This window comes from Hemiscyllium ocellatum, chromosome 3 (assembly GCF_020745735.1).
Source record: "Hemiscyllium ocellatum isolate sHemOce1 chromosome 3, sHemOce1.pat.X.cur, whole genome shotgun sequence".
Classification (NCBI taxonomy): Eukaryota; Metazoa; Chordata; class Chondrichthyes; order Orectolobiformes; family Hemiscylliidae; genus Hemiscyllium; species Hemiscyllium ocellatum.
The window spans coordinates 131,621,039-131,646,362 of NC_083403.1; the positions used below are offsets into that span (position 1 = coordinate 131,621,039).

A 25,324-nucleotide genomic window follows, 5' to 3' on the forward strand; every position below is an offset into this window, starting at 1 on the left:
AGGTGTATCCTAGAACTCTGTGGAAAAGTAGAGAAGTGATTGCTGGGCCTCTTGTTGAGATATTTGGATCATCGATAGTCACAAGTGAGGTGCTGGAAAACTGGAGGTTGGCTAACGTAGTGCCACTGTTTAAGAAAGGTCATAAGGAAAGCCAGGGAACTATAGACCAGTGAGCCTGACGTTGGTGGTGAGCAAATTGTTGGAGAGATTCCTGAGGGACAGGATGTACATGCATTTGGAAAGGCAAGGACAGATTAGGGATAATCAACACGGCTTTGTGCGTGGGAAATCATGTCTCATAAACTTGATTTGAGTTTTTTGAGGAAGTAACGGTAGATGTGATCTATATGCACTTCAGTAAAGCATTTGACAAGGTTCCTCGTGGGAGACTGATTAGCAAGGTTAGATCTCACGGAATACAGGGAGAACTAGCCATTTGGATACAGAACTGGATCAAAGGTAGGAGACAGAGGGTGGTAGTGAAGGGTTGTTTTTCAGACTGGAGGCCTGTGACCAGTGGAGTGCCTCAAGGATCGGTGCTGGGTCCTCTATTTTTTGTCATTTACATAAATGATTTGCTTTTGAGCATAAGAGGTACAGTTAGTAAGTTTGCAGATGACACCAAAATTGGAGGTGCAGTGGACATTGAAGAGGGTTACCTCAGACAACAGGATCTTGATCAGATGGGCCAATGGGCTGAGAAGTGGCAGATGGAGTTTAATTCTGATAAATGCAAGGTGCTGCATTTTGCGAAAGCAAATCTTAGCAGGACTTATACACTTAATGGTAAGGTCCTAGGGAATGTTGCTGAGCAAAGAGACCTTGGAGTGCAGGTTCATAGTTCCTTGAAAGTGGAGTCGCAGGTAGATACGATAGTGAAGAAGGCATTTGGTATGCTTTCTTTTATTGGTCAGAGTATGAATACAGGAGTTGGGAAGTCATGGTGCGGCTGTACAGGACATTGGTTAGTCCACTGTTGGAACATTGCATGCAATTCTGGTCTCCTTCCTTTCAGAAAGATGTTGTGAAACTTGAAAGGGTTCAGAAAAGATTTACAAGGATGTTACCAGGGTTCGAGGATTTGAGCTATAGGGAGAGGCTGAATAGGCTGGGGCTGTTTTCCGTGGAGTGTCGGAGGCTGAGGTGTGACCTTATATAGGTTTACAAAATCATATAGGGTGTGGATAGGATAAATAGTCGAAATCTTTTCCCTATGGTCAGGAGGTCCTGAACTAGAGGGCATAGGTTTAGAGTGAGAGGGGAAATATATACAAGAGACCTACGGGGCAACTTTTTCACACAGAGAATGGTACGTGAATGGAATGAGCTGTCAGAGGAAGTGGTGGAGGCTGGTACAATTGCAACTTTTAAAAGGCATCTGGATGGGTATATGAAGAGGGAGGGTTTGGAGGGATATGAGCCGGGTGCTGGCAGGTGAGACTAGATTGGATTGGGATATCTGGTTGGCATGGATGGATTGGACCAAAGGGTCTGTTTCCATGCTGTACATCTCTATGACTTGATCGGTTGGCTCAGCTGGTTAGAGTGTGGTGCTAATAATGCCAAGGTCGTGGGTTTAATCCCCACACTGACCGAGTGTTGGGCTGAGGTGTGCCAGCCAGTGAGGTTTGCAGTGCTGTGTCAGGGTTGGTGATTGCTTTTGTGGGCGGCACGGTGGCTGAGTGGTTAGCACTGCTGCCTCACAGCATTAGGGACCCGGGTTCAATTCCCACCTCGGACAACTGCCTGTGTGGAGTTTGCACATTCTCCCCGTGTCTGCGTGGGTTTCCTCTGGGTGTTCTGGCTTCCTCCCACAGTCCAAAGATGTGCAGATTAAGTGTATTGGCCATGCTAAATTGTCCATAGTGCTAGTCGGGGTAAATAATGGGGGTGGGTTTCTCTTCGGAGGGTTGGTATGAATTTGTAGTGCCGAAGGCCCTGTTTCCACACTGTAGGTATCTAAACAGTATCTGGACTCTAATTCAGCTCACCATCACCCTCTAAAGTACAATTAGGAATGTCAAACAAAGGTCAATCTTATCAGCAATGTTCACATGGCTTGAATAGGAAAAGAATATTGTATGAAAGCTGTTGTTCTAACTTCAACAAACATGTTAAAAGTGTGGTATCCCCATAAACTTTCTAGTTCTTTGGAATACTGCTCATGGACAATTATAAAATCGTAAGCAAAACAAACTGGCCAAAAAGAGAAGACAAAATATTGTTTGAAACACCTATTAAGTGGGCGGCACGGTGGCACAGTGGTTAGCGCTGCTGCCTCACAGCACCAGAGACCCGGGTTCAATTCACATTTTCCCCGTGGGTGTGTGGGTTTCCTCTGGGTGCTCCAGTTTCCTCCCACAATCCAAAGATGTGCGGGTGAATTGGCCACGCTAAATTGCCCGTAGTGTTAGGTAAGGGGTAAATGTAGGGGTATAGGTGGGTTGCGCTTCGGCGGGTCGGTGTGGACTTGTTGGGCCGAAGGGCCTGTTTTTACACTGTAAGTAATCTCAAAAAAAGTAATCTAATCTAATCTTATTCACCATGTTGGCTTGTGTATGCTGAGGAGATGTAGTACTAGAAGGAACATTTCTCATGTTATAATAAAAACATTCGGAAAAAAGTGATGGCAGATTCAGAAAACTATTTTTAATGAGAAATTAAATCACAAGTCATTTGTTTGTTGAGTTCATGTAAGTATTAAATATCAAAGTGCAAAGAGTTTTCCTAGTCTCCTGAAAAATATTAATCTTTCAACCAGCACGACAAAAAAATGACATGGTTTTACACAACTTGGCAGCTGTGTGTGTTCCATAATAATGTGACAATAAATCAAATGTAATTAACTGCTTGTGGGATGCTGATTTTACAAATACAAGATTTTTTTTCTTTTCCTTTACTACCTTAAAAGGAGAATTGATCAGCCCTTGACTACAGCTTTTGAGTTCATTCGCCCTAATTCTTGAGCTAGCGTATTTTATCTAAGGCATGTTCCTTGAAACCATCCTCCTACTATCTTTGACATTACATCAATACAGTCAGCTATCTATCCTCAATGCAGGTTAGGATGATGATAAATGGTCACTCCGCCAGATAAAGAAAGGAGCTCTAGCTGAAGCTTGAGAAATTCTATAATTTCTCAGTGACATTTAACCCTACTACAGGAAGGATATTATTAAATTTGAGAGGGTGCAGAAAGGATTTACCAGGCCATTACCAGGAATAGAGCGTTTGAGTTATTAGAAGAGGCTAGATAGGCTGCAACATTTTTTCACTGGATTGTAGGAGGTTGAGGGGTGACCTTATCGAGGTTTATAAAATCACGAGGGCATGGATAGGGTGAGTAGCAGCAGTATTTGCCCTCGGGTCAGTGAGTTGAAAACTAGAGGGGCTTTAATTAGAAGAGGAGAGGAGAGAGATTTAAAAGGAGCTTTTTTGCAGGGAGGTGGTTTGTACATGGAATGAACTGCCAGAGGAAGTGGTAGGTGGAGGTATAGTTGCAATATTTTAAAGATATTTGGATTTGTACATGAACAGGAAAGGTTAGAGGTATATGAGCCAAATGCAGGCAAGTGAGACTAGATTAGTTTGGGAAGCTTGGTCAGCGTGGACAAGAGTCCATTTCCATGCTATACAAATCCACAATTTAGCCAACTAGTCACATACCTTCTCTATTCTGTAAGAAATAGAGAGAAATAAAATAGAATAAAAGAAAGAGGAGGAAAGAAACAGATGATGTGAGTGAAACAGATATAATAACAGAAATCAAATTATACTGACTATGCAATAATTTATAAAAATGTAGAGGGTCTTTAAAAATTAATACTTAGCTCAGTTTTATGATAGTCACTTATTATTGACAAATGTAAATTACTATCTTCAAATGGGCATAGTAAAACTCAAGCTTCCATTTTCAGAATCATTTGTTAGTCTTAGCCTCTATAATTTGAGTAATATAATTACACTATTGCACGACTTTTTTTCGGCAAGTTGCAACATTACCTCTAAAATTACATTGCAAACACCCACAAAAAGATTTTTTCAATAGAAAACCTATTTTTAACAATTACACCATTTATCTGGAATACCCATTAGTCCTGTAGGCAGTGTTATTTATAATGTTAAAACCTGTCTCAATCATATTAACTTCAATGCCCAGCAGTGAAGCTCCATTTTCACTCTGTACCTGAGCACCTGTCTGCACATTATTACAAATCAATAGTACCGAGGTGCAGAATATGTGCAGAAAATAAAAGCCAATTTAACAAGCTTCATAAATCTAGCTTTCTTATTCCTAATCAATTGTAAACATCCAGGTTCATCTGTGCCTGAGTTGCCTCTTAACTCCTCCCAAGGTCATAAGAAACATGAAAAATGAATAGGCCATGAAGAATGCTCCGTTCTTTTACAAGATCACGGCTGACAGAATTGTGGCTGTAACATCACTTTGCCACCTTTCCCCTCATAACTGGAGACTCTCCTGTAGATCAAGAATCCACCCAACTCCAACTGGAATATATCCAATAACTGAACATCTATTGTTCTTAGAAGAAATGAATTTGGAGACTGACAACCATCCAAGGGATGAATTTCTTTTCTCAACTTTGTCTTAAATGGGAAGCCTCTTATTTTCAAATGGTGTCCCCAAGTTTGAGATTCCCTTACAAGGAGGGATATCTTCTCGGCATCTATCCTGTCAAGGTTCCTGAGAATACTTTATTTCAATAAAATAATCTTTGATTCACCCTAAATCCAATTATCACCGGCCCAAGTTGCTCAACTTTCCTTCATAAGATAACCACTTCATCCTAGGAATAATAAACCTCACCGCTGGAGAGAAAGTGACCGCAAAGTATATTTTTCCACCAAGCTCAGAGGAACTTGGATTTTCCATTTTTTTATGAACTGCAATATTACTTCTCCAGTACAGCAATACCTAAATGCTCATAACAAGACTGAATTTTATTCCAGTGTGCCCCATCAGGAAATAATGTTATTAGTTTAGTCCAAAGCAAAATTCTCAACAGGATAGGTGGAAAGAAGGGTGTTATTCAATCTCATACAGGATAGAAAATCTCACTAGATTATGTGTATTTGAGGCAGGCAACATGTGCCAGTTGAGGGTACAGCCAAGGACCACCTGTAGAGTGGCAGACCATCCACACACTCAGTGATGGCTTTATTGCTTTCTCGAAGATTTTTTTTTTAAATTTGGAAGGACACCTTATTGTGTTGAGTCATCCTCCAGCACTTAGCATGAACTGCAACCAAGTGTTCCCATGAAGCTAGAAGGCATCTGATGAATTCTTCTGCATGAAGGGCTAGCTACCTCTGTCATTTGACAGAAAAGTCATCTCCATGCCAACAAAGAGGTCGACCATTGAGCTTTGATGTAAAAACAAGTTCACTCCTATTTCCTGCCTCCTTGGCAAAAATTCAACTCTGGTGCTTAGCATTAAGAATTTTCCAAGAAGGAAAAAGCAATCTTAATTTAGTTTGGGGTAGATTATGTGAACGTAATTAAAGTTAACACTTAATTTGGTGGGGGCTTTGGAACTATTAGGATGTGCATACAGTCTTTGGGGGTTATGTGGCTCACTTAGACAAAAGGTTTGACTTATTGCATGCTACACCACATTCATTTTTCTGTATAAGAGGTACTATCTTCCATGCAATCACCTACCTGGAAGTTTACTGCAGGAGAAGAAGGTGGTGGTGATAACATGACTGACACTTCATGCTGAACATTTTTAGATGATACAAATATTTTAGTTCATTTGTAGCAGCTGTACTGGCATCAGCAGCAGCACAAAATGAACCTTAGCAACTCTCATGGCACAACCCCAAGTTATAATGGCATTATACAAAGATTGGTTTTCTTAAAAACCGAAAGAACTGCGGATGCTATAAATCAGAAACAAAATCAGAAGTTGCTGGAAAAGCTCAGCAGGTCTGGCAGCATCTGTGGAGGGGAATCAAAGTTAACATTTCGGGGCCAGTGATCCTTCCTCAGCACAGGTTCTGAAGGGTCACTGGAGCCGAAATGTTAACTTTGATTTCTCTCTACAGATGCTGCCAGATCTGCTGAGCTTTTCCAGAAACTTCTGGATTAGTTTTCACTTGTGTTTCAAAACAAAAACACAAATAAATATATCTGTCAAAATAAATATATCTGTCAAAATAAATTACCTGGCCAAATCCATGCAATTGTCAGTTAAGGTGGCTGATGAGTTAAAATATTCTCTTGCTGCAGTTAGAACCAATTCAATACTTTTCTCATAGTTGACCTTGGACTGTATCTTGCTTCTGGAAGTAGCATTAATGGAAGGATCAACAGATACACTATTACAGTGCATCATTTGCCCAGCCAAACGGATATTCTCCAAACGATTAGAACATAGTAGGCTCTCGGTGAATATCTAAAAATTGAAATATCTGGTCATATTCAGAGTTCTGGTTCCAAGAATGACAGATTCATAAATTTATGCTCTTAACCTTAAAACATATAGGGATGTTTTTTTTGAAAGAACTGTAGTCGTAGCAATATGGTTACAAAGCAATAAAGTTAATATTAAGGTTAATGCCCTTTTGTTCCTAACCATTTTCTCCGAAGAATCCACCCCAGTCTTCAATTCGTTGTCGATTTATAAATCCAAAATAATCTATTTGACACCCATGATAATGGATAATTGGCAGCAACACCTTATTGAAATCATACTTATAAATAATGTTGAGAATTTTAAATTAGGTGACTTATTAAGCAAAGTGGAATGCATTTCCAACTTTGCACAACAGGCAGTTCACTTTTACTGCCCACTCCAGACAAGTGGAAATGACAATTACTTATGTTAAATCCGATAATCCATTGTCAATTGCTACCTGAAATATTGCAGTCAGGTTAAATGTTTATCAAACCACCAAAAATAGTTAGAATCCTAATATCTTCATAGTGATTTTTTTGCCAGCCAAGGTGAATGGGATGCTGTTCAGAGGCTGCATTGTCTGGGATGGTGCTGAGTTTTTTTTTCCAGTGCTATTAGAATCTCACTCATCCATGCAAATACAGTGAATTCCATCACACTTCCAGTTTATCTCTTTATATGCTCCAGTATTAATTCATAGCATTTACTTGGCTAGTCCAATTAGGTTTCTGGTAATTGGTAACTCCAGGATATTGATGGTGAGTGATTCAACAATAGTTTTGCAGTGGAATGTCAAGGAGAAATGTTTCCACTTTCTATTATGGCAGATGATCATTGCCTTACATTTTTGTGGTATAAATGTGACTTGCCATTTACTAATCTAAGCTTGAACGTTCTTCAGTCTTGCTGCATGCGGGCACAAACTGCTTCTTTATCAGAGGAATTGCTAATGGAACTGAACTCCACAATCATCAGTAAACTTTCCCATTCCTTATGGAGGAGGGAAGGTCATTAATGAATCAACTGAAGCCAGGTGAGCTTAGAATACTGCCCCTGGGATTGCCTGCAGTAATGCCATGGGACGGAGGTGATCAGCCTTTAACAACTACATTCAATCGTCATTTGTGCTAGGAGAGCTTGAGGAAATTTAGCCTCAATTATCATAAACTTCAATTTTGCGTGGGGATTCTTCAGGTCAAACCCCATTAAATATTTCCTTGGTATTATTGGCAGTTATTCATTTTTCCTGAAACTTTTGTCTTTCGACCATGAGCCTGGAACTCAGTGACTCTAACAAATTGAACATCAGTGAGCAGGTTATTTCTGATTAAAGGTCACAGTGTGCCATGTTCATCACAGCCTCAGTTCCTGATGTGCGGCAATTGGTTGGACTGGAATGATCCTGCTTTTAAAGATTGGACTTGCAGTTTGGCATTTTTCAACCCTGGCAGCTAGATTTAAGTACCATAACTCTACAGGAACAGATTGGTTACAGATGTGACTAGTTTTGCACGGTATATCATTAGTTCAATGTACTCACGGCCAATACACCTTACTACATCCAGCCAATCAGTTGTTTTTTGATATCACATGGAGTGAATCAACAAGATTCACTGATGCTGGGCACCTCAGGAAAATGTTGAGATAGAACACTCACTTAAAATAGATGACTGAAAAGAACCCAATGATTTCAGTATCTTCTTTTTCACTCATGTGCTGAGGTCTCCCATCATTGAACACAGTCACGTTCATGGAGTCACTTCCTCTTAAAAGATATTTAATTTTCTCTCAGTATTAATGACTGGTTGCAACAGATCTCCACGACTTTACCTGGTCTTTTCATTGTGGGATTGCTTAACTCTGTCTGTTTGCTACTTCTGCTTATCATGCAAGACATCCTGTGTTGTGAGTTCACCAGGATGCTATCTGGCATTCTTGTTAGTGCCTCTTCAATACAAATTTTTAATGAATATGCATTGGTCCCTTAGCTTGATAGCCCTTTAGGCTCATTAAAATTAGTTGCTACGAGGCAACAGGTTGTAGTTATTGACAATTCATTTGCTCCTGGTTTCATGGCTCTTCAGTATTGGGTTGTTAGATCTGTCCTAAATCTATTCCAGTTATTCTAGAAATTGTGCATATGATTAAGGGAATTCTCAGTATGACGGGACTTTGTTTTCACAAGAATTATGTTCTGATCGCTGCAATCTGTATAGTCCTGGATAGATTCATCTGTCACAGTTAGGTGAGGGCGGATGGTTCAAGCTTCCTCATGTTGATTCGCTCACCATCTGCCACAAGCTCAGTGTGGCAGCTCTCTTTCAGGACTGAGCCAGCTCATCAGCAGTGACAGAGCTTAGTGATGAACATTGAACTCTCCCATTAAGCTAGAGATTGCTGGAGAAACTCAGCAGGTGTGGCAGCATCTGTGAAGGGAAAAATAGAGTTAACAGTTCAAGTCCAGTCCAACTTCTCCTGAATTCAGTTCAACTCTGATTTCAAGTTGTTAATTGAACTGTCCCAACCCAAAGGACATTCCATTCTCTTGTTCACTTCAATATGACTTCCAAATGCTCTTCAACAAGATGGACTATTGGTACATCAACTGGTTTTTAAAAATGCATTGCTGGGATATAGGCTTCACTGACTGAGCCATGTGGGTGGAGCTAAGAAATAGCAGGCAGTGGCACAGTGGTTAGCACTGCTGCCTCACAGCGCCAGAGACCCAGGTTCAATTCCCGACTCAGGCGACTGACTGTGTGGAGTTTGCACATTCTCCCTGTGTCTGCGTGGGTTTCCTCCAGGTGCTCCGGTTTCCTCCCACAGTCCAAAGATGTGCAGGTTAGGTGAATTGGCCATGCTAAATTGCCTGCAGTGTTAGGTAAGGGGTAAATGTAGGGGAATGGGTCTGGGTGGGTTGCGCTTCGGCAGGTCAGTGTGGACTTGTTGGGCCGAAGGGCCTGTTTCCACACTGTAAGTAATCTAAAAAATAAGAACGGGATGGTGATGTTGTTGGGGTTGTACTACAGGACCCCAAATGATCAATGGGAATCAGAGGAACAAATATGCAAGGGAAACTGGGGAGACTTGCAAGAGCAATACAGTTATTATAGTAGCGGATTTTAGTTTTCCTAACATGGACTGGGACCGCCAAAGCATTAAGGGCTGAGATGGGGTGGAATGTGTTAAATGCATTTCGAAAAGTTTCCTCAAGCGGTATACAGTGGGTCCTCTTCAGGAAGGGGCAAAACCCGACCTACATTTGGGAAATGGGACAGGATAGATGACCGAGGGGACAGTAGGGGAGCAGCTTGGCACTGATGACCATAGTTCTATTAATTTTAAAATAGTCATGGAGAGGGACAGAAATGGTCCACAGGTTCAAGTTCTAATCTGGGGCAAGGCGAATTTTGATGGAATTAGATAGGAGCTTGCAGAGGTTGATTGGAGTAGTTTGTTTGCAGGCAAAGGGACCTCTGGCAAGTGGGAGGCCTTTAGAAGTGTGATGGCTCGAGCAGTCAAGGTCTATATGTTCCTGTGAGGGTGAAGGGAAAGGTTGGCAGGAATAGGCGACCCTGGAAGACGAGATATTGAGGCTTTGACCAGAAAAAGATGTGTGGCTCAGGTACAGGAGGCTGCGATCAAGGCATTCCCTAGAGGTATACAGGAAATACAAGAGTTCACTGAAAGAGGAAATCAGGAGGTCGAAAAGGGGGCACGAGGTTGCATCGGCTAAGAAAGTTAGGGTTAAGTCCAAAGAGATACTTTCAGTATATTAAAGGAAAAAGAATAAGTAGAGAAAGAATAGGGTCCCTCATTGACCAAAAAGGACATGTATGTGTAGAACTGCAGGAGATGGGCAATGTTCTCAATGAATATTTCTTCTGTGTTTACCATGGAGAAAGACATGAAGACATGGGGAAGTTAGTAGTGAGTTCTTGGAGACAGTCCATATCACAGTAGAGGTGGTGCTGAATGTATTAGAATATATAAATGTGGATTAATCTCCTGGCCCTGATCAGATATATCCACTGTAGGAGGCAAGAGATCAAATTGCGGGGGCCCCGGCTGATATTGTCACACCATTGTTAGCCACCAGGTGAGGCCCCAGAAGACTGGAGGGTACGAATGTTGCGCCATTATTCAAGAAGGGCTGCAAAGAAAAGCCTGGGAAATATAAACCAGTAAGCTTAATGCCTGTGGGCAATTTATTTGACAACATACTGAGAGATAACATACACGTGCACTTGGAAAGACAGGATTTGATTGCCTCACAAATTTGTTAGAGTTCTTGATGAAGAAGTGCCCAGGAAGGTTGGTGAGGACAAGGAGGTAGACGTAGTCTATATGGATTTCAGTAAGGGCTTTGATAAGGTTCCACATGGTAGGCTACTCTGGAAAGTTAGATTGCATGGGATCCAAAGGGAGCTGGCAAATTGGATACAAAAATGGCTTGATGTTAGGATGCAAAGGGTAATAGTGGAAGATTTTTTGTTGGACTGGAGGCCTGTGACTATTGGAGTGCTTCAGGAGTTGGTGCTGGGCCTATTGCTGTTTGTTATTTATATCAATGATTTGGATGAGAATGTACAAGGCATGATCAGTAAGTTTGCAGAAGATACTAAAATAGGTGGTATCATGGACAGTGAAGAAAGTCATCAGAAATTGCAGCAGGGCCTTGTTCAGCTGAGGAAGTGGGCCAAGAAGTGGCAAATGGAGTTTAATGTAGAGAGCATAGAACATAGAACAGTACAGCACAGAATAGGCTATTCAGCCCACGATGCTGTGCCGACCATTGATCCTCATATATGCACCCTCAAATTTCTGTGACCATATGCATGTCCAGCAGTGTCTTAAATGTCCCCAATGACTTGCCTCCATATTTGCTGCAGGCAACGCATTCCATGCTCTCAACTCTGTGTAAAGGACCCGCCTCTGACATCCCCTCTCTACTTTCCTCCAACCAGCTTAAAACTATGACCCCTCGTGTTTGCCATTTCTGCCCTGGGAAAGATTCTCTGGCTATCGACTCTATCTATGCCTCTCATTATCTTGTATACCTCAATTAGGTCCCCTCTCGTCCTCCTTTTCTCCAATGAAAAAAGTCCGAGCTCAGTCAACCTCTCTTCATATGATAAGCCCTCCAGTCCAGGCAGCATCCTGGTAAACCTCCTCTGAACCCTCTCCACAGCATCCACATCTTTCCGATAATAGGGCGACCAGAACTGGACGCAGTATTCCAAGTGCAGTCTCACCAAAGTTTTATAGAGAGGTGTAAGGTCTTGCATTTTTGAAAGTCCAATCAAGGTAGGAGTTTCATGGTGAATTATATGACCTTAAGGAGTGTAGTGGCAAATAGGGACCTTGGAGTTCAGCTTCACAGTTCTCTGAAAATAGAGTCACAGGCAGACAAGGCAATGAAAAAGGCTTTTGGCATACTGGCCTTCATCAATCAGGGCACTGAGTATATAAGTTGGGAAGTTATGATGTAGTTATACAGGACACTGGTAAGACCATATTTGGTAATGTGTTCAGTTTTGGTCACCTTGTTACAGGAAGGATATTATTAAACTGGAAAGAGTGCAGAAGAAATTTATAAGGATGGTGCCTGGACTCAGAGATCTGAGTTATAGGGAGAGGTTAGACAAGCTTGGGCTTTTTTTGTTTAGAGTGTATGAGACTGAGGGGAGACTTTATAAATGGGTATAAGGTCATGAGAGGATGGATAAGGTGAATGCACTCAGTCCTTTTTCCAGGGTTGGGGGAATGGAGGACTAGAGGGCATCAGTTTAAGGTAAGAGGGGAAAGAATAAAAGAGAACCTGAGGGGTAATATTTTTTACACAGAGTAATATGCATATGGAATGAGCTGCCAGCAGAAGTGGCTGAGGTGGGTACATTAACAATATGAAAGAAGCATTTGGACAAATACATGGATAGGAAAGGTTTAGAAGGATATGGGCCAAGTGCAGGGAAATGGGGTTAGCTTGAAGGGACATTTTGATCAGCATGGACTAACTTGGGTCAAAGGGCGTGTCACTGTGCTGTAGAACTCTATAACGCTATGACTATCTAGTGGCTGTCCTTGTTGACCTTGAAAAGATGGTAGTGAGTGACCTTCTTGAACTGTTGCAGATCATTTGACATAAGTAGACCCACAATGCTGTTAGGGAGGGAGTTCCAGGATTTTGACCCAGTAACAATGAAGGAATGGCAATGTGTTTCCAAGACAGAATGTTTGGAAAATGCTGTCCAAGGTGCTTTGATGAACTTCTGTAGAGCATGTTGTTGACAGTACATACTGCCAAAGCTAAACATTGGTGAAGGAGGGAGTGAATGCTCGTGGATGTGCTGTGAATCAAGTGCATTGCTTTGTCCCAGTGGTTCCAGCTTCTTGAGTGTTTTGTAGCCACACTTGCTCAGGCAAATAAGAGACTAATCCATCACATTCCTGACTTGTGCCTTGTAAACAGTGAACAGGTTTTGGGACGTAAGGTGGTGAGCTGCTTGCCACAGGATTCCTAGACTCTGACCTGAATGGTGAAGATGAAAATTAACAACAGTTTTTCTTATTCATGTTTGATTTGATTTCATAAGATATCATAGGGTCCAGAGAGAATACCGAGACCTCCCAGGGCCACCCCTTCATGCTTGTTATCTTTCAGATCGTGACAGAGGAGTCTGGGACATTAGCATAATTCTGAAAGTCGAGCTCTTGCATTTATTCGTCTCGTACAGTCCTCTCAATTTGGCACAAGTTCACAGATGTTAAGGTTGATTGGGTTGATTGTGCTTTTGTGGTGTCTAATGCTTGGATTGGTGCGACATGAGTTGTCCAATTTTACTCTTATTTGATTTTATCTCAGCGGTTTGATATAACGGAGTGGCACATGAGACCAGTATCAGAGGGCAATTAAGAGTCAATCAAATGGTTGTGGACCTGAATGAACGAGGCTGAAGCCAGCTTTTAATTGCAGATTTAATTAACAGAATCAAGTTATTCTAATGCTGAGTTGGATTTATACTCATGCCTTCAAATTAGTAGTCCTGGTTCCAGGATGACTGGTCTAATAACAAACGTTCTGCACCAATTTATCTTCCTAGACAGTGAACATATATTTTTATCTAGTTTTAATTTTGGCCTATTTATTCATTAGTGACAAGATGATTTCATTATTTTAGAAGAATATATTTCACTTGCTTTCTTACTGATCGTGTATTTAAATATTTCCCATTGCATCTTATTTTTCAATTGAAAATTACCATTTTTTTTAGATTTACTATTTTGGTCTTCAATTTCCTTTTGTCTCTCTCCATTATTTTCAGTCTGTCCTTTTCAATTGCAAATTTGCATCTTTTTCAGTCAAAGGTTTACAAGGGAACAAATGTATAATTCTATTTCATGCATTTCAAATATAATGTTCCACATTGTAAAATTCATAGGGACAAAATAAACAAATGCCAATACCATACAGAGTATGAACTTGTGAATCAGAATGTGATTTTCTATAAAATAATCAAAATATGGTCTGGAAACAATGAAGTGTTTATTTTTCAAAACCAAAACTGAATTACATTCAGTAGAGGTAAGAATATATAAAACAGTTAGCAAATAAACATGATTTTGTTTATTGACCCCTCATATACAAAATGAACTTCCCATCTCAGAAACTTGATCATGGGAATTACGTGAAAGGCTAAGTCAATAGAACGATAGCCTGACTGTGAAACCATGCATCAGATACATCCAAACTCAGGTGGAATAGAAGGGGAAAGCCGAGTCTTTAAAGAGCAAGTAACAATTCAGATTTGAGATTTAAATTCAGATCCAATGAAATCTTCCTTCGCTTCCAAATATTTGTTAAGCAAGCACATTTATTGAGATCTGTTCAAACACTTTCATTCTTATCAAGTCGGAACTGGAAGGAGAGAAAAGTACCTCACAGCAGATATTGAAGTCCAGACAACTGTATACAGAACGCTGCATTTCCAAAAGATCGTGAAACAAGCCTCGCCATTCACTTTCACTTACAGGTGGGTTCCTGGGTAACAACCAAGAGAATTTAAGATTACATTACCCATTAGATTAAGAAGTTTTATTCCTGATCACATGGAGGGAAGCATGCTCCTCTTTTTGGCTATTTGGGCACAAAGTTACAAGTAAAAACCTGACTTTAACTCAACATTACCATTTCTCCTTGCAGTGAAATGAATGGCAATATTCCAATGATTCAAGTGATGGAGAAGGGCAATGAGCTTTACCATTCAGCTCAGTAGAACTGCTATTACTTGATTTCACACTTACCTGTGCAATCATAGCCAGAGCAACTTTAGGATTGGCTTATCCTTCCTACCTACACTGACTCATCTACATAATGCTGCTTGGTAATGTCAACTGAAGATCAGGGTCCATCTGATGCTGGCAACAACCCTCCATCTCGCCACTATTGGTGTGGTGTTGGAAGATGGTCTTGGATAAGCTGGAGTCTTGTTCAGTTGAACATCTGGATGGTAAAGTTACATTTAACCCCAGCATGAAGTCTGTATCCTTGCCACCAATTACATCTTTTCACAGCGTTGGCATCCTATTTTACTACATTTTCTACTACAAGCAGTGCCTATGTCCACCTGCATAACATGTCCTCCCCTGCCTCAGCCCACCTGTTGTTCAAACACTCATTTGTGCTTTTGCAACCACCAGAACCAACAACTCCAAAGTTTTCTTTGCCAGTCTCCATCATTCTGCCTCCAGAAATTTCAATTCACCAAAAACTCTGTTGCCCAAATTGTATCTTCCATAAATTTCTAGTCATTCATTAACCTGCTTTATATCGGATCAGAAGTAGGCTATTCATCCCATGAAGTCTGCTGTGCCATTCAAGTGGATCATGGCTGGTTACCTACCTCAATGCTACTTTCCTACACAATCTCTATATTTCTTGAAGTCTTTAGGCTTCAGAAACTTATTGATTTTGTCTTGAACATGTTCAATGATTGACCTTTGTAACAATTTAACTGGGAAGATGGACTGCTGATAATCATATACTATGATTTTCCACAAACTACCCCAAAAATGTAAACAAATTCCAATTAGACCATCAAGATGAACAATTTGCCTAACTGACTGCCATCACGACAAAAGCAATTCACACCAGATTTTGTCATCAACGGAAAACAGCTTTATTTATTGTAGCACAGTGAACTTTAACAAAAACAGAGAAAAGAAAGGATATCTAATCTGTTATTACAGAACCTGAAACTTCGAAGACTACAAATACACATAATTCTAATTAAGGCAGACAAAAGGACAATGGTTTAACATAGGTACTAGGGATGGAAAATGATACAAACAGCGTAATGACATTCCAAAGATCAAAAGTCTAGTTTTAAAGATTGGGTTACATTGTTTTTCTGACGTGATTTTTCGCACAGATGAAAGCTGTAGTCTGTAAGTTGATGGTCATTCTTTGATCAGATCGTTGAACAGGTAGAATCAATATTTTTGTTTTAGAGATCTAAGTTTTCTTATTTTTTGCTGTATTTTGAGAGCGAGAGAAAGAGAGCTAGGCAGACAGAGAGATGGATGCTTTTTAGTTGTAGGCTCTGGAAGTTTCCCTCCACTCTATGAGTTTCTTTTAAAACCACAAGGACGCTTAACTAAAGGGTTGTCGTCAAGCAATATTTCTTTAATTCAAAAGAGGATTGATGAGGACAGAGCAGTAAATGTGATCTATATGGACTTCAGTAAAGCGTTCAACAAGATTCCCCATGGGAGACTGATTAGCAAGGTTAGATCTCATGAAATAGAGGGAGAACTAGCCATTTGGATACAAAACTGGCACAAAGGTAGAAGACAGAGGGTGGTGGTGGAGGGTTGTTTTTCAGACTGGAGGCCTGTGACCAGTGGAGTGCCACAAGGATCGGTGCTAGTCCCTCTACTTTTTGTTATTTACATAAATGATTTGGATGCAAGCATAAGAGGTAGAGTTAGTAAATTTACAGATGACACCAAAATTGGAGGTGTAGTGGAGAGCAAAGAGGGTTACCTCAGATTACAAAAGGATCTGGACCAGATGGACTGAGAAGTGGCAGATGGAGTTTAATTCAGATAAATGCAAGGTGCTGCATTTTGGGAAAGCAAATCTTAGCAGCACTTATACACTTAATGGTAAGGTCCTAGGGAGTGCTGCCGAACAGAGACCTTGGAGTGCAGATCCATAGCTCCTTGAAGGGTGAGTCGCAGGTAGATAGGATAGTGAAGAAGGTATTTGGTATGCTTTCCTTTATTGGTCAGAATATTGAGTACAGGAGTTGGGAGGTCATGTTGCGGCTGTACAGGACATTGGTTAGGCCACTGTTGGAATATTGCATGCAATTCTGGTCTTCTTCCTATCGAAAAGATGTTGCGAAACTTGAAAGGGTTCAGAAAAGATTTCCAAGGATGTTGCCAGGGTTGGAGGATCTGAGCTACAGGGAGAGGCTGAACAGGCTGGGGGCTGTTTTCCCTGGAGCGTCAGAGGCTGAGGGGTGACCTTATAGAGGTTTACAAAATTATGAGGGGCATGGATAGAATAAATAGGCAAAGTCTTTTCCCTGGGGTCGGGGAGTCCAGAACTCGAGGGCATAGACTTAGAGTGAGAGGGGAAAGATATAAGAGAGACCTAAGGGGCAACTTTTTCACACAGAGGATGGTAGGTGTATAGCATGAGCTGCCAGAGGATGTGGTGGAGGCTGGTACAATTGCAACATTTAAGAGGCATTTGGATGGGTACATGAATAGGAAGGGTTTGGAGGGATACGGGCCAGGTGCTGGCAGGTGGGACTAGATTGGGTTGGGATATCTGGTCAGTATGGACGGGTTGGACCAAAGGGTCTGTTTCCATGCTGTATGACTCTATGACTTCTGCGGCTGCTCAGTCTCATTCTCTCTCTCTCACTGCTGCAGAAAACATTATATCATCCAGCTCAAAAAGTATGTAGTATTTGATTTCAAACTATAAATCTCACCTGGCATTTCAGTTGTAGCTGTCCAATTTCCATTTTGATTTACAATTCCAAAAGAAAATGTGTTGCTTTACAACTTCCATAGTTCTCGGAGGTAGAAAATTCCAAGGAATCACGTCCTTCTGAATAAAGAAATTCCTCCACATTTCCTATCGCTTGACCTGAAATCATGTTCTCTGGTTCTAGCCTCAACAGTCAGGGGAAACATATAAGCTATATCCACCTTGCCACAAGTTGCAAGGATTTCAGAGGTATCAAATGATGTCACTTTTCTTTGTTGAAGTTCTATGGAAAACAGACCCAGGATCTTCAATCTCTTTTTAAAAAACAATCCACTTATCCCTGGGATTGACCTGTTGAATCCCTATTGCATTCTCAATGTAACATCTCCTTAGATAAGAGTACCAAAACAGTACAAGTAGATGAGATCTACCAAGGCTCTATAAAACTGTAGCAAGATATCTTTTCTCTTGTACTCAAATCTTCTTTCATCTAAGGCCAACGTAGCACTCACTTTCCTAATTGTTTGCTACACTTGCATGCTAATTTTAAATCACTCAAAAACAAACACACTCAGGTCTGTGTGAGTATTGTAACCAGTTACTTGCACTGGAAACATTTGTGTGTACCAGTTAGAGATGATGAAATCTTCCGTCAGGGACATAAAACCCAATTACCCAAGCAATGAAAGCATAAACACATCCTGGTCAAGTTCAAGAGCCTCCAAACAGAACAAAGTTGCTTGTGCATTTGAAGGTACACTGATTACCAGCACAGAGAAATGGCAAACTTCAAATTTACTCTGAATCAAATTGGCATGATTTATGGAAGTACATGGGGCATTTTGTGGGAAAAATCTCAAGTCTCCCACATCTTGTTCTGAAGATTAGTTATTGAGCAATATTACCTGATAACAATAATGGAGGGTATTGTGCACTTAACTATCTCAGTTTATAGTCTTCCATCAGCCCTATGACACTGGAGCCTATTCCATGCCAAGGCGACCTTACACATTGCTCTCAAAAAGGACTAAGGTCACCAGTTGATCAATTTTATGTTTTGTGGTTTTCTCACCCTCATTTCTTGTGGTTGTTCCATTATGGAAAATTAGAGGATTTGCTTAGTTTAATTTGACTTGCCTCATGACTTGACTGTTGGAGGGAAAATGAAAGCAGCATTACCAGCACAATCTAATTAAGTTACATTTATTTTTTATTATGTGCTAAGTCTTTACCAGAATATTGGCCATCAGCTAATTTGTTGCAGGGAAGAGAAAGTTGCATGTTAAAATGCACTTTGAAACCCATTTTGGAACTTTACCATTAGAAAGCAATATGAGCTTTACTCACTTGCGTCCAACATGCCTGGTTAGCCGCACCATAAGCAGACGAGCCTCCTCTGAACTTGACTGTGTGTTCTTTACAAATGAAATTGGTTTCTGCAGACCATGCTTTTCCAAAATTTCTGCCACACTGAAGCAAATAATTACAAGTAATGAGTTAAAATAACAACTTACAATTTTCAATTTTCTCTGACAGGGGTAAAGGAGCACAGAGGCTGACATATTTAAAAAGGGCGAGATATAAGCAGCAGGCAAGGACTGGACCAGGTCTGCATAGAGATCCTCTCAGTGGTCCCTAATGGATCCTACTTTTCCCCAAGCTATTTTCTTGCTCTTTACATATTTTGTGTTTTACTTTATTCTCCTACATGCTTTTGGCTTTCCTAATTTCTTTTCCTAAGTTCCTCCCTGCACTTTTTATACCCCTGCAGAGACTCTGCCGTATTGAGGCCTCGGTATCTGTCATAAACTTTTCTTTCTTAAGCATCCCATTATTGTCTCTTGACATTCGGGATTCTCAGTGTTGGTCCCATCCTTTATTTTGAAAGAACATGTTTGCATGTTACTCTTGCTATTTCTTCTTGACTGCTACCCCCATTTTCCCTCCATCTAGGCCAAATTGTATCTAGTTTTAGTAAAATCAGCCTTTCCCCAATTTTTTGACTGTTATTTCAGGCACATCTTTATCCATCTTCCTAAATGTCCAACATCAAATTGAGTTATGGCCTCTAGCTCCAAAAAGCTCCTCTACTGACAAGTCTTCCACCTGCCAGGGGTCATTTCTGAATATCAGGTCCAGAACTGCCCTCTCCCTTGTCAGGCTATGTACTGGCTAAAAAAGGTTCGCTTGGATGCAATTTAAGAACTTGCTCCCTCCCCAACTTGTGAGCAGGAACTATTCCAGTTGATATTTGTATTATTAAAATTCCCTACAATAACTGCCTTATTATTAGCACAACAAAAAAGACTATTAACTTCAGCTATCACAGATGTTGAAACAGTTTAGGTAGAAGTGAAAAATGATAAAGGGATGAAGTCACTTGTGGAAGTGGTGTACAGGCCTCGTAACAGTAACTGCATGGTTGGGTGGAACATGAAGGAAGAAATGATGAAAGCTTGTCAGGAAGGCATGAGGATAATCGTAGGAGATTTTAATCTCATATAGACTGGAAGTGCCTGATAGGCAAAAGAAGTCTAGATAAAGTAGTCCTACAATGTTTTTGGGATTGCTTCTCAGAATAGCACGCTCTGGAACTGACCGTGCAGCAAATTATACTGAACCTGGTTTTGTGCAATGAGGTAGGATTAATGAATTAACTCATAGAGCAAGCACCCCTCAGTAACAGCAATATGAACAAATTTAACATTATTTTAATAGAATAGTGGGTCCAAGATTTTATTTCAAGTCAGGGAATTATGAGCGTATGAAGCAGAGGTGGCTGAATTGAATTGGTAAACTAGCTTAAAGGATAAATTGAAAGAGATACAGTGGCAGGCACCTGAGATATTTCAGAGTACACAGAATTTATACAAGGTCAGTTTAGGATATCTAGTCAAAGTTATCTGAAGGGGTCTGTTTCCGTACTGTATGACTATATGACACTACAAACTTAAAGAACAAATGTAGTTCTATTCAGGATAGAATTAATCACATGAAAAATTGTGTGTTGATTAGAAAGAGTCAGAACTGATTTCTAATGGGGAAATCATGTGTAACTAACTTGTTTCAATTTTTGAAGAGGTAATAAAAGGGGTCAACGAGGTTAATGCTGTTAATGTGGCATTTGTGGATTTCTAGAAGGCATTTGATACAACTGGTGTATGGAGGATAATTTCATAGTTTGCAGATGAGAGTAAACTTGGAAGAATTGTGAACTGTGAGAAAAGTGTGGAACTTCAAAAGGATGTAACTGTGCGGAACTTCAAAAGGGTGCTGATAATTGGTGAAGTGAGTGAAAAGGTGGCAGATGAAGTTCAAAGTAGAGAAGTGCGAGCTGATACACTTTGGTCACAAGAATATTGAAAGACAATATAAAATGAGGGGGCACAATCCTAAAGGTAGTACAGGCGTATACATGTTGAAGGGAGCAGAACAGTTAGAGGGAGCAGTTAATAAAGCATAGTGTTCTCAACTTCATTAACAGGGACAGAGGGTAAAGGAGCAGGGAGGTGATGTTGAACTTGTCCAAGACACCTTTTAGATCTTAGCTGGAATATTGTGTACAATTGTGGATGCCGCAGCATAGAAAGATGTGAAGGCATTGGAGAGAGTGCAGAGTGAGTTACAAGGATGTTCCAGGACTGACACTTTTCAGTGTCAGAAGCTGGGACTATACTCTGAGGAGAGATGGAAGCTCAGAGGAGATTTGGTAGAGATTTTCAAAATTATGATAGGGCTGGATGGAGTAACTGCCCATAAAATGAAAAGAAAGAATGATATGGCATAGATTTAAAGTGATGTACAAACAAACAAAGGGTAATGAGAGAAAAATCTTTACACACAGCGAATGGTTAGGCTGTGGAATGCACTAACTGCAAGTGTACAGGAGGTAGGTTCAATTGAGGCATTCAAGACAGCATTGGATAATTTATTTGGATAGAAATAGCAGGAGTTTTTTTTTACAAAGTAATAGAACAGGTACTGACACAATGGGACGAATGGTCTCCTTGTGTGGGGTAACAATTCTATGAAAGCTCACTAAGCCAGGTGGCAGAAAATTGGACAGAACATTAAAAAAAACTCGAAATTTAATAAGGAAAAAATTAGCTAATGAGAGAAAAGCTGGCCAAAAATACAAAGTTATACAAAGTGGTTCTATAAATATTTCAAGAAGAAGGCTTAACAAGCGACACTTGTTGTCTAGAAAGGGAGTTTGAAGAAATAATGGAATAAAAGGAGACAAATTTGAATCATTTTTCATTATGGAGGAAATTTTTTTAAAAATCCAAGAGCAGCATTCATTAAAAAAAAGGGGAGGAATTCAGGGCAATGACACTAACCAGAGAAGTGGTATTGAGTAAGGTGATGGAGCTACAGGCTGAAAAGTGCTTGGGTGCTGATGGGCTGCATTCCATTTTAAAAGTAATAGCTTTACTTAAAAGAGAGAGTTCATACACTGATTTTCATTTTCCAAAATCCCCTTGATTCAAAGGTGATCTCAGTAGTACATGTCAATTCTTTATTCAAAAAGGGAGTCGTACCATAAACAGAACACTCAGACCAGCTAACTTAACATCTGTCATAGGGAGAATGTTTGAAGTTATTACAGAAGTAGCTAGAACTGAGCACTTGGAGACGTTCAAGTTAATCAGAGTCAACATGATGCTGCGGACAGTAAGTAATTCTGAACCAGTCTATTGGAGCTCCCTGAGGCAGTAACTTGTGCTGCGAATAAAGTTATATGACATCCTGGTAACTTAATACTACAATTGCTTGCTATGGACTCGACCCATCACAACGCCTATCTCCACAGAAACAAGGGAGAAGTAACCAAGTAGAAGGGCTAATTAGCTATTCTTAAGACCTCCAACTCCATAGTTTGAAATTAAATAGGCAATGTAATTGTTACAAAACCTGACTTCTTAACTTAGGACATCTTGCACTGAGCTAGGTAGAAGCTTGTAGTGAGAGGTGAAGGGCATTGTTGTGGTCAACATTAAGTGCCAACAAAATAAGCAAGAAAGTTAGGTTTATGAGCAACTCAGAGTTAAATTAAAAAGCAGAACTTCAAAGGTAATAATCACTAGATTATTTCCTAAGCCACAATATAATTGAAGTAGGGTAAATAAAATTAGTCCAAAGATTTCTGAGAGAGAAATGAGTTTTAATTCAGAGAAAGTGGTGACATCAGTACCGGTGAAAGCGGGAGTTGTACTATTGGGATAGGTTTTGCCTGTGCCATACTAGGACCAGTATTCTGGCTGGCACATAGAGAGCGCTTTAAATAAAATCGTCAAAAAAAGGGATTTTTTAAGATGTGGTAAATTTAAGAGAGAGCTCAAGGCAAGACAGCAAAGCAGAAATAAGGAAAGTAATAATCGCACTAAGACAGGAAGGAAGAGAGTGGACAAACCTCAGTCTGGGCCAGCAGATCAGCCAAGAGGTTGTGAAAATAATCAGGACAGAATGAATTCGTACAATGTTCTCAACAAGATAAATTAGTTAACAGCACAGATGAAAGAAGCAGATATGATATAATGCTATTTTTATGAGACATGGATTTAGGGTGACCAAGGAAGGGACCATTTAAGAAATGTGAAAAGGATGAGAGGTTAATGAATCAAGGGTGTGCTCAGTACATCAGTGAGATGGAATCTTCAATTGAAAAATCAAGATGTAAAATTGGCTTGGGTGGATCTAGGAAACACTAACAGGCAACAAACATTGGTAGGAGTTGTTTATAGGCCACCAAACAGTAGCAAAAATGTAGGGCATAACAGAAATTAGGAAACAAGGATTACATGGTATTTATGTCAGATGTCAACATATAGACTGGGTAAACCTAATTAATCATGGAATGTATCGGAGATGGCATTCCAGAACAATGTTTAAGGAACCAACTCGAAAATAAACCACGTCAGATTGAGTATTTTGCATTAAGAAAGGGTAATTAATAATGTCATTTTAAAGAAGTTTCAAGGGGGCAGTGACCACAGTAAGATAGAATTTATCTGAATCTGAAAATGATGTGGCTCAACCTAACACTAAAGCTTTAAATCTAAACAAAGGACATTACAAAGGAAGGGGAGGCAAAATGGCTGTGGCAGATTGAGAAAATACATTAAACGGCATGATAGGAGATAAACAAATGCTAATATTTAAAAGAACTAATATATGATTCCCAACAAATTTGCCTTCGAGGAACAAAAACCTAGGTGGAAATGTTAGTTAATCATGACTAACAAGAAAAATTAAATACTGTTATCGATCAAAGGAGGAAGCTTAGAAAGTTGCAATAAAAAAAGTAGTAATCCTAAGGACTAGGAGCATTTATAATTCACTAAAATATGCCAAAGAAACCGATGAAGAAAAAGAAAATAGAACGTCCAAGTACTACAGCTAAAAACAAAAACAGATTGTATAATTATGTAAAAAGGAAACAAGTAGCAAAGGCAAATGTGGGCCCATCGTAGGCAGAGACTAGAACTTACAGCAGGGAAAAGGAAATGGCAAGATTTGTTTTGTTTCTCTTTGCATCTGTCTTCATAAAGTGGGTACAAAAAACTTTCCAGAAATACGAGACAATCAAGGGTCTAGTGAAAATGGGAAACTTAAAGAAATCACAGTTTAAAAGAACAGTCCTGGAGAAATTAATGGGACTGAAAGTCGATCAATCCCCTGGGCCCAATGATCAGTCATTTCAAAGACTGGTTGTGGAGATAAAAGATGCATTGGTGACCATCTTTCAAAATTCAAAGAATTTTGGAATGCTTCCATAGATTGGAAGGTCGCAAATGTAACACAACTATTTAAGAAAGGAGGGAGAAAGAAATTGAGGAACACCAAACCTGTTAACCAGCCATGCAGTAGAGGAAAAACTTGAATCTATTGTAAAAGACAAGATAACTGGAGAGTGAAACAACTGCAGGAGGATTAGGCATGGATTTACACAAGGGAAATCATGTTTGACAAATCTGTTGAAGTTGCTTTGAAGATGCAACTGGTGGAGCAGATTGGAGAGAACCAGTGATTATGTTTGGATTTTCAAAAAAAAAGCATGTGGGATTTGGGGTATTATAATGGTATCAATTGAGAATTGGTTAATGGACAGAAAAGAGACAATAGGATTAAATGGATCATTCTCAGGTTGACAGGCTATGATGAGTGGGACACCAGAAGGATCAATGCTTGGGCTCTAGCTATTCATAATCTATGTCAACAATTTGGAACAAAAGCAGAAATTGCTAGACCAACTCAGCAGGTCTGGCAGCATCTGTGGAGAGAAAGCTAAATTAATATGACATATCCAGTGACCCTTCTTCAGAACAATTTAGATGGGGGGACCAAATGTAACATTTCCAAATTTGCTAATGATATAAAACTGCAAAAATGCGTGTTGATAACAATCAAAGGGAATTTAGACACGAGTGAGTGGGTGGGAACATGACAGATGGAATATAATGTGGAAAAATGTGAATTTATCCACTTTGACAGGAAAAACAGGCATGCAGAGTAATTCTTAATGGATAATATACTGGGAAATGTTGATGTTCAAAAGGGACCAGAATGCCCTTGTGCCTCAGTTACTGAAAACTAGAATGCAGACACACAAAGAAACAAGCATGTCCCAATACTACAGCAATTCAAAACATCTTACTCGTACTGTGCTGCACTCAATTACTGACAGTATATCTCATCATCAAGTTTTTATCGTTAGGCATATTTTAAATGGATGCATATAAATCAGAAGGGGAGAAGTCTTACCTCAGATGTTGTTCCAAAAGGTCAACCTGGTCATGCAGAGTTTTAGACATTTCTGTCTCTGGACTGTGATAAAAGCACAACGGAAAAAAAAACTGTTTTTATACCTTTAAATGACATGCCATCAGTTTTTGGC

At 40.0% G+C, this 25,324-nt stretch overlaps 1 protein-coding gene and 1 non-coding gene across 4 annotated transcripts in view; one reads left to right on the top strand and one right to left on the bottom strand.

The window, feature by feature from the left end:
• The window catches only part of nbas (NBAS subunit of NRZ tethering complex), a 255,796-nt gene that overhangs the window by 135,501 nt on the left and 94,971 nt on the right, over positions 1–25,324 (bottom strand). For all 3 annotated transcript variants that reach the window (XM_060853540.1, XM_060853548.1, XM_060853560.1), the window contains 4 exons: positions 25,192–25,254; positions 18,775–18,897; positions 14,361–14,463; positions 6,190–6,419 (listed from right to left, as the gene is read on the bottom strand). In XM_060853540.1, coding sequence (XP_060709523.1) covers positions 6,190–6,419; positions 14,361–14,463; positions 18,775–18,897; positions 25,192–25,254 — 519 coding nt within the window. The remainder of the gene's footprint in view (positions 1–6,189; positions 6,420–14,360; positions 14,464–18,774; positions 18,898–25,191; positions 25,255–25,324) is intronic.
• Positions 1,522–1,595, top strand: trnai-aau (transfer RNA isoleucine (anticodon AAU)). Its single transcript has one exon. It is a non-coding gene; the product is annotated as a tRNA-Ile (tRNA).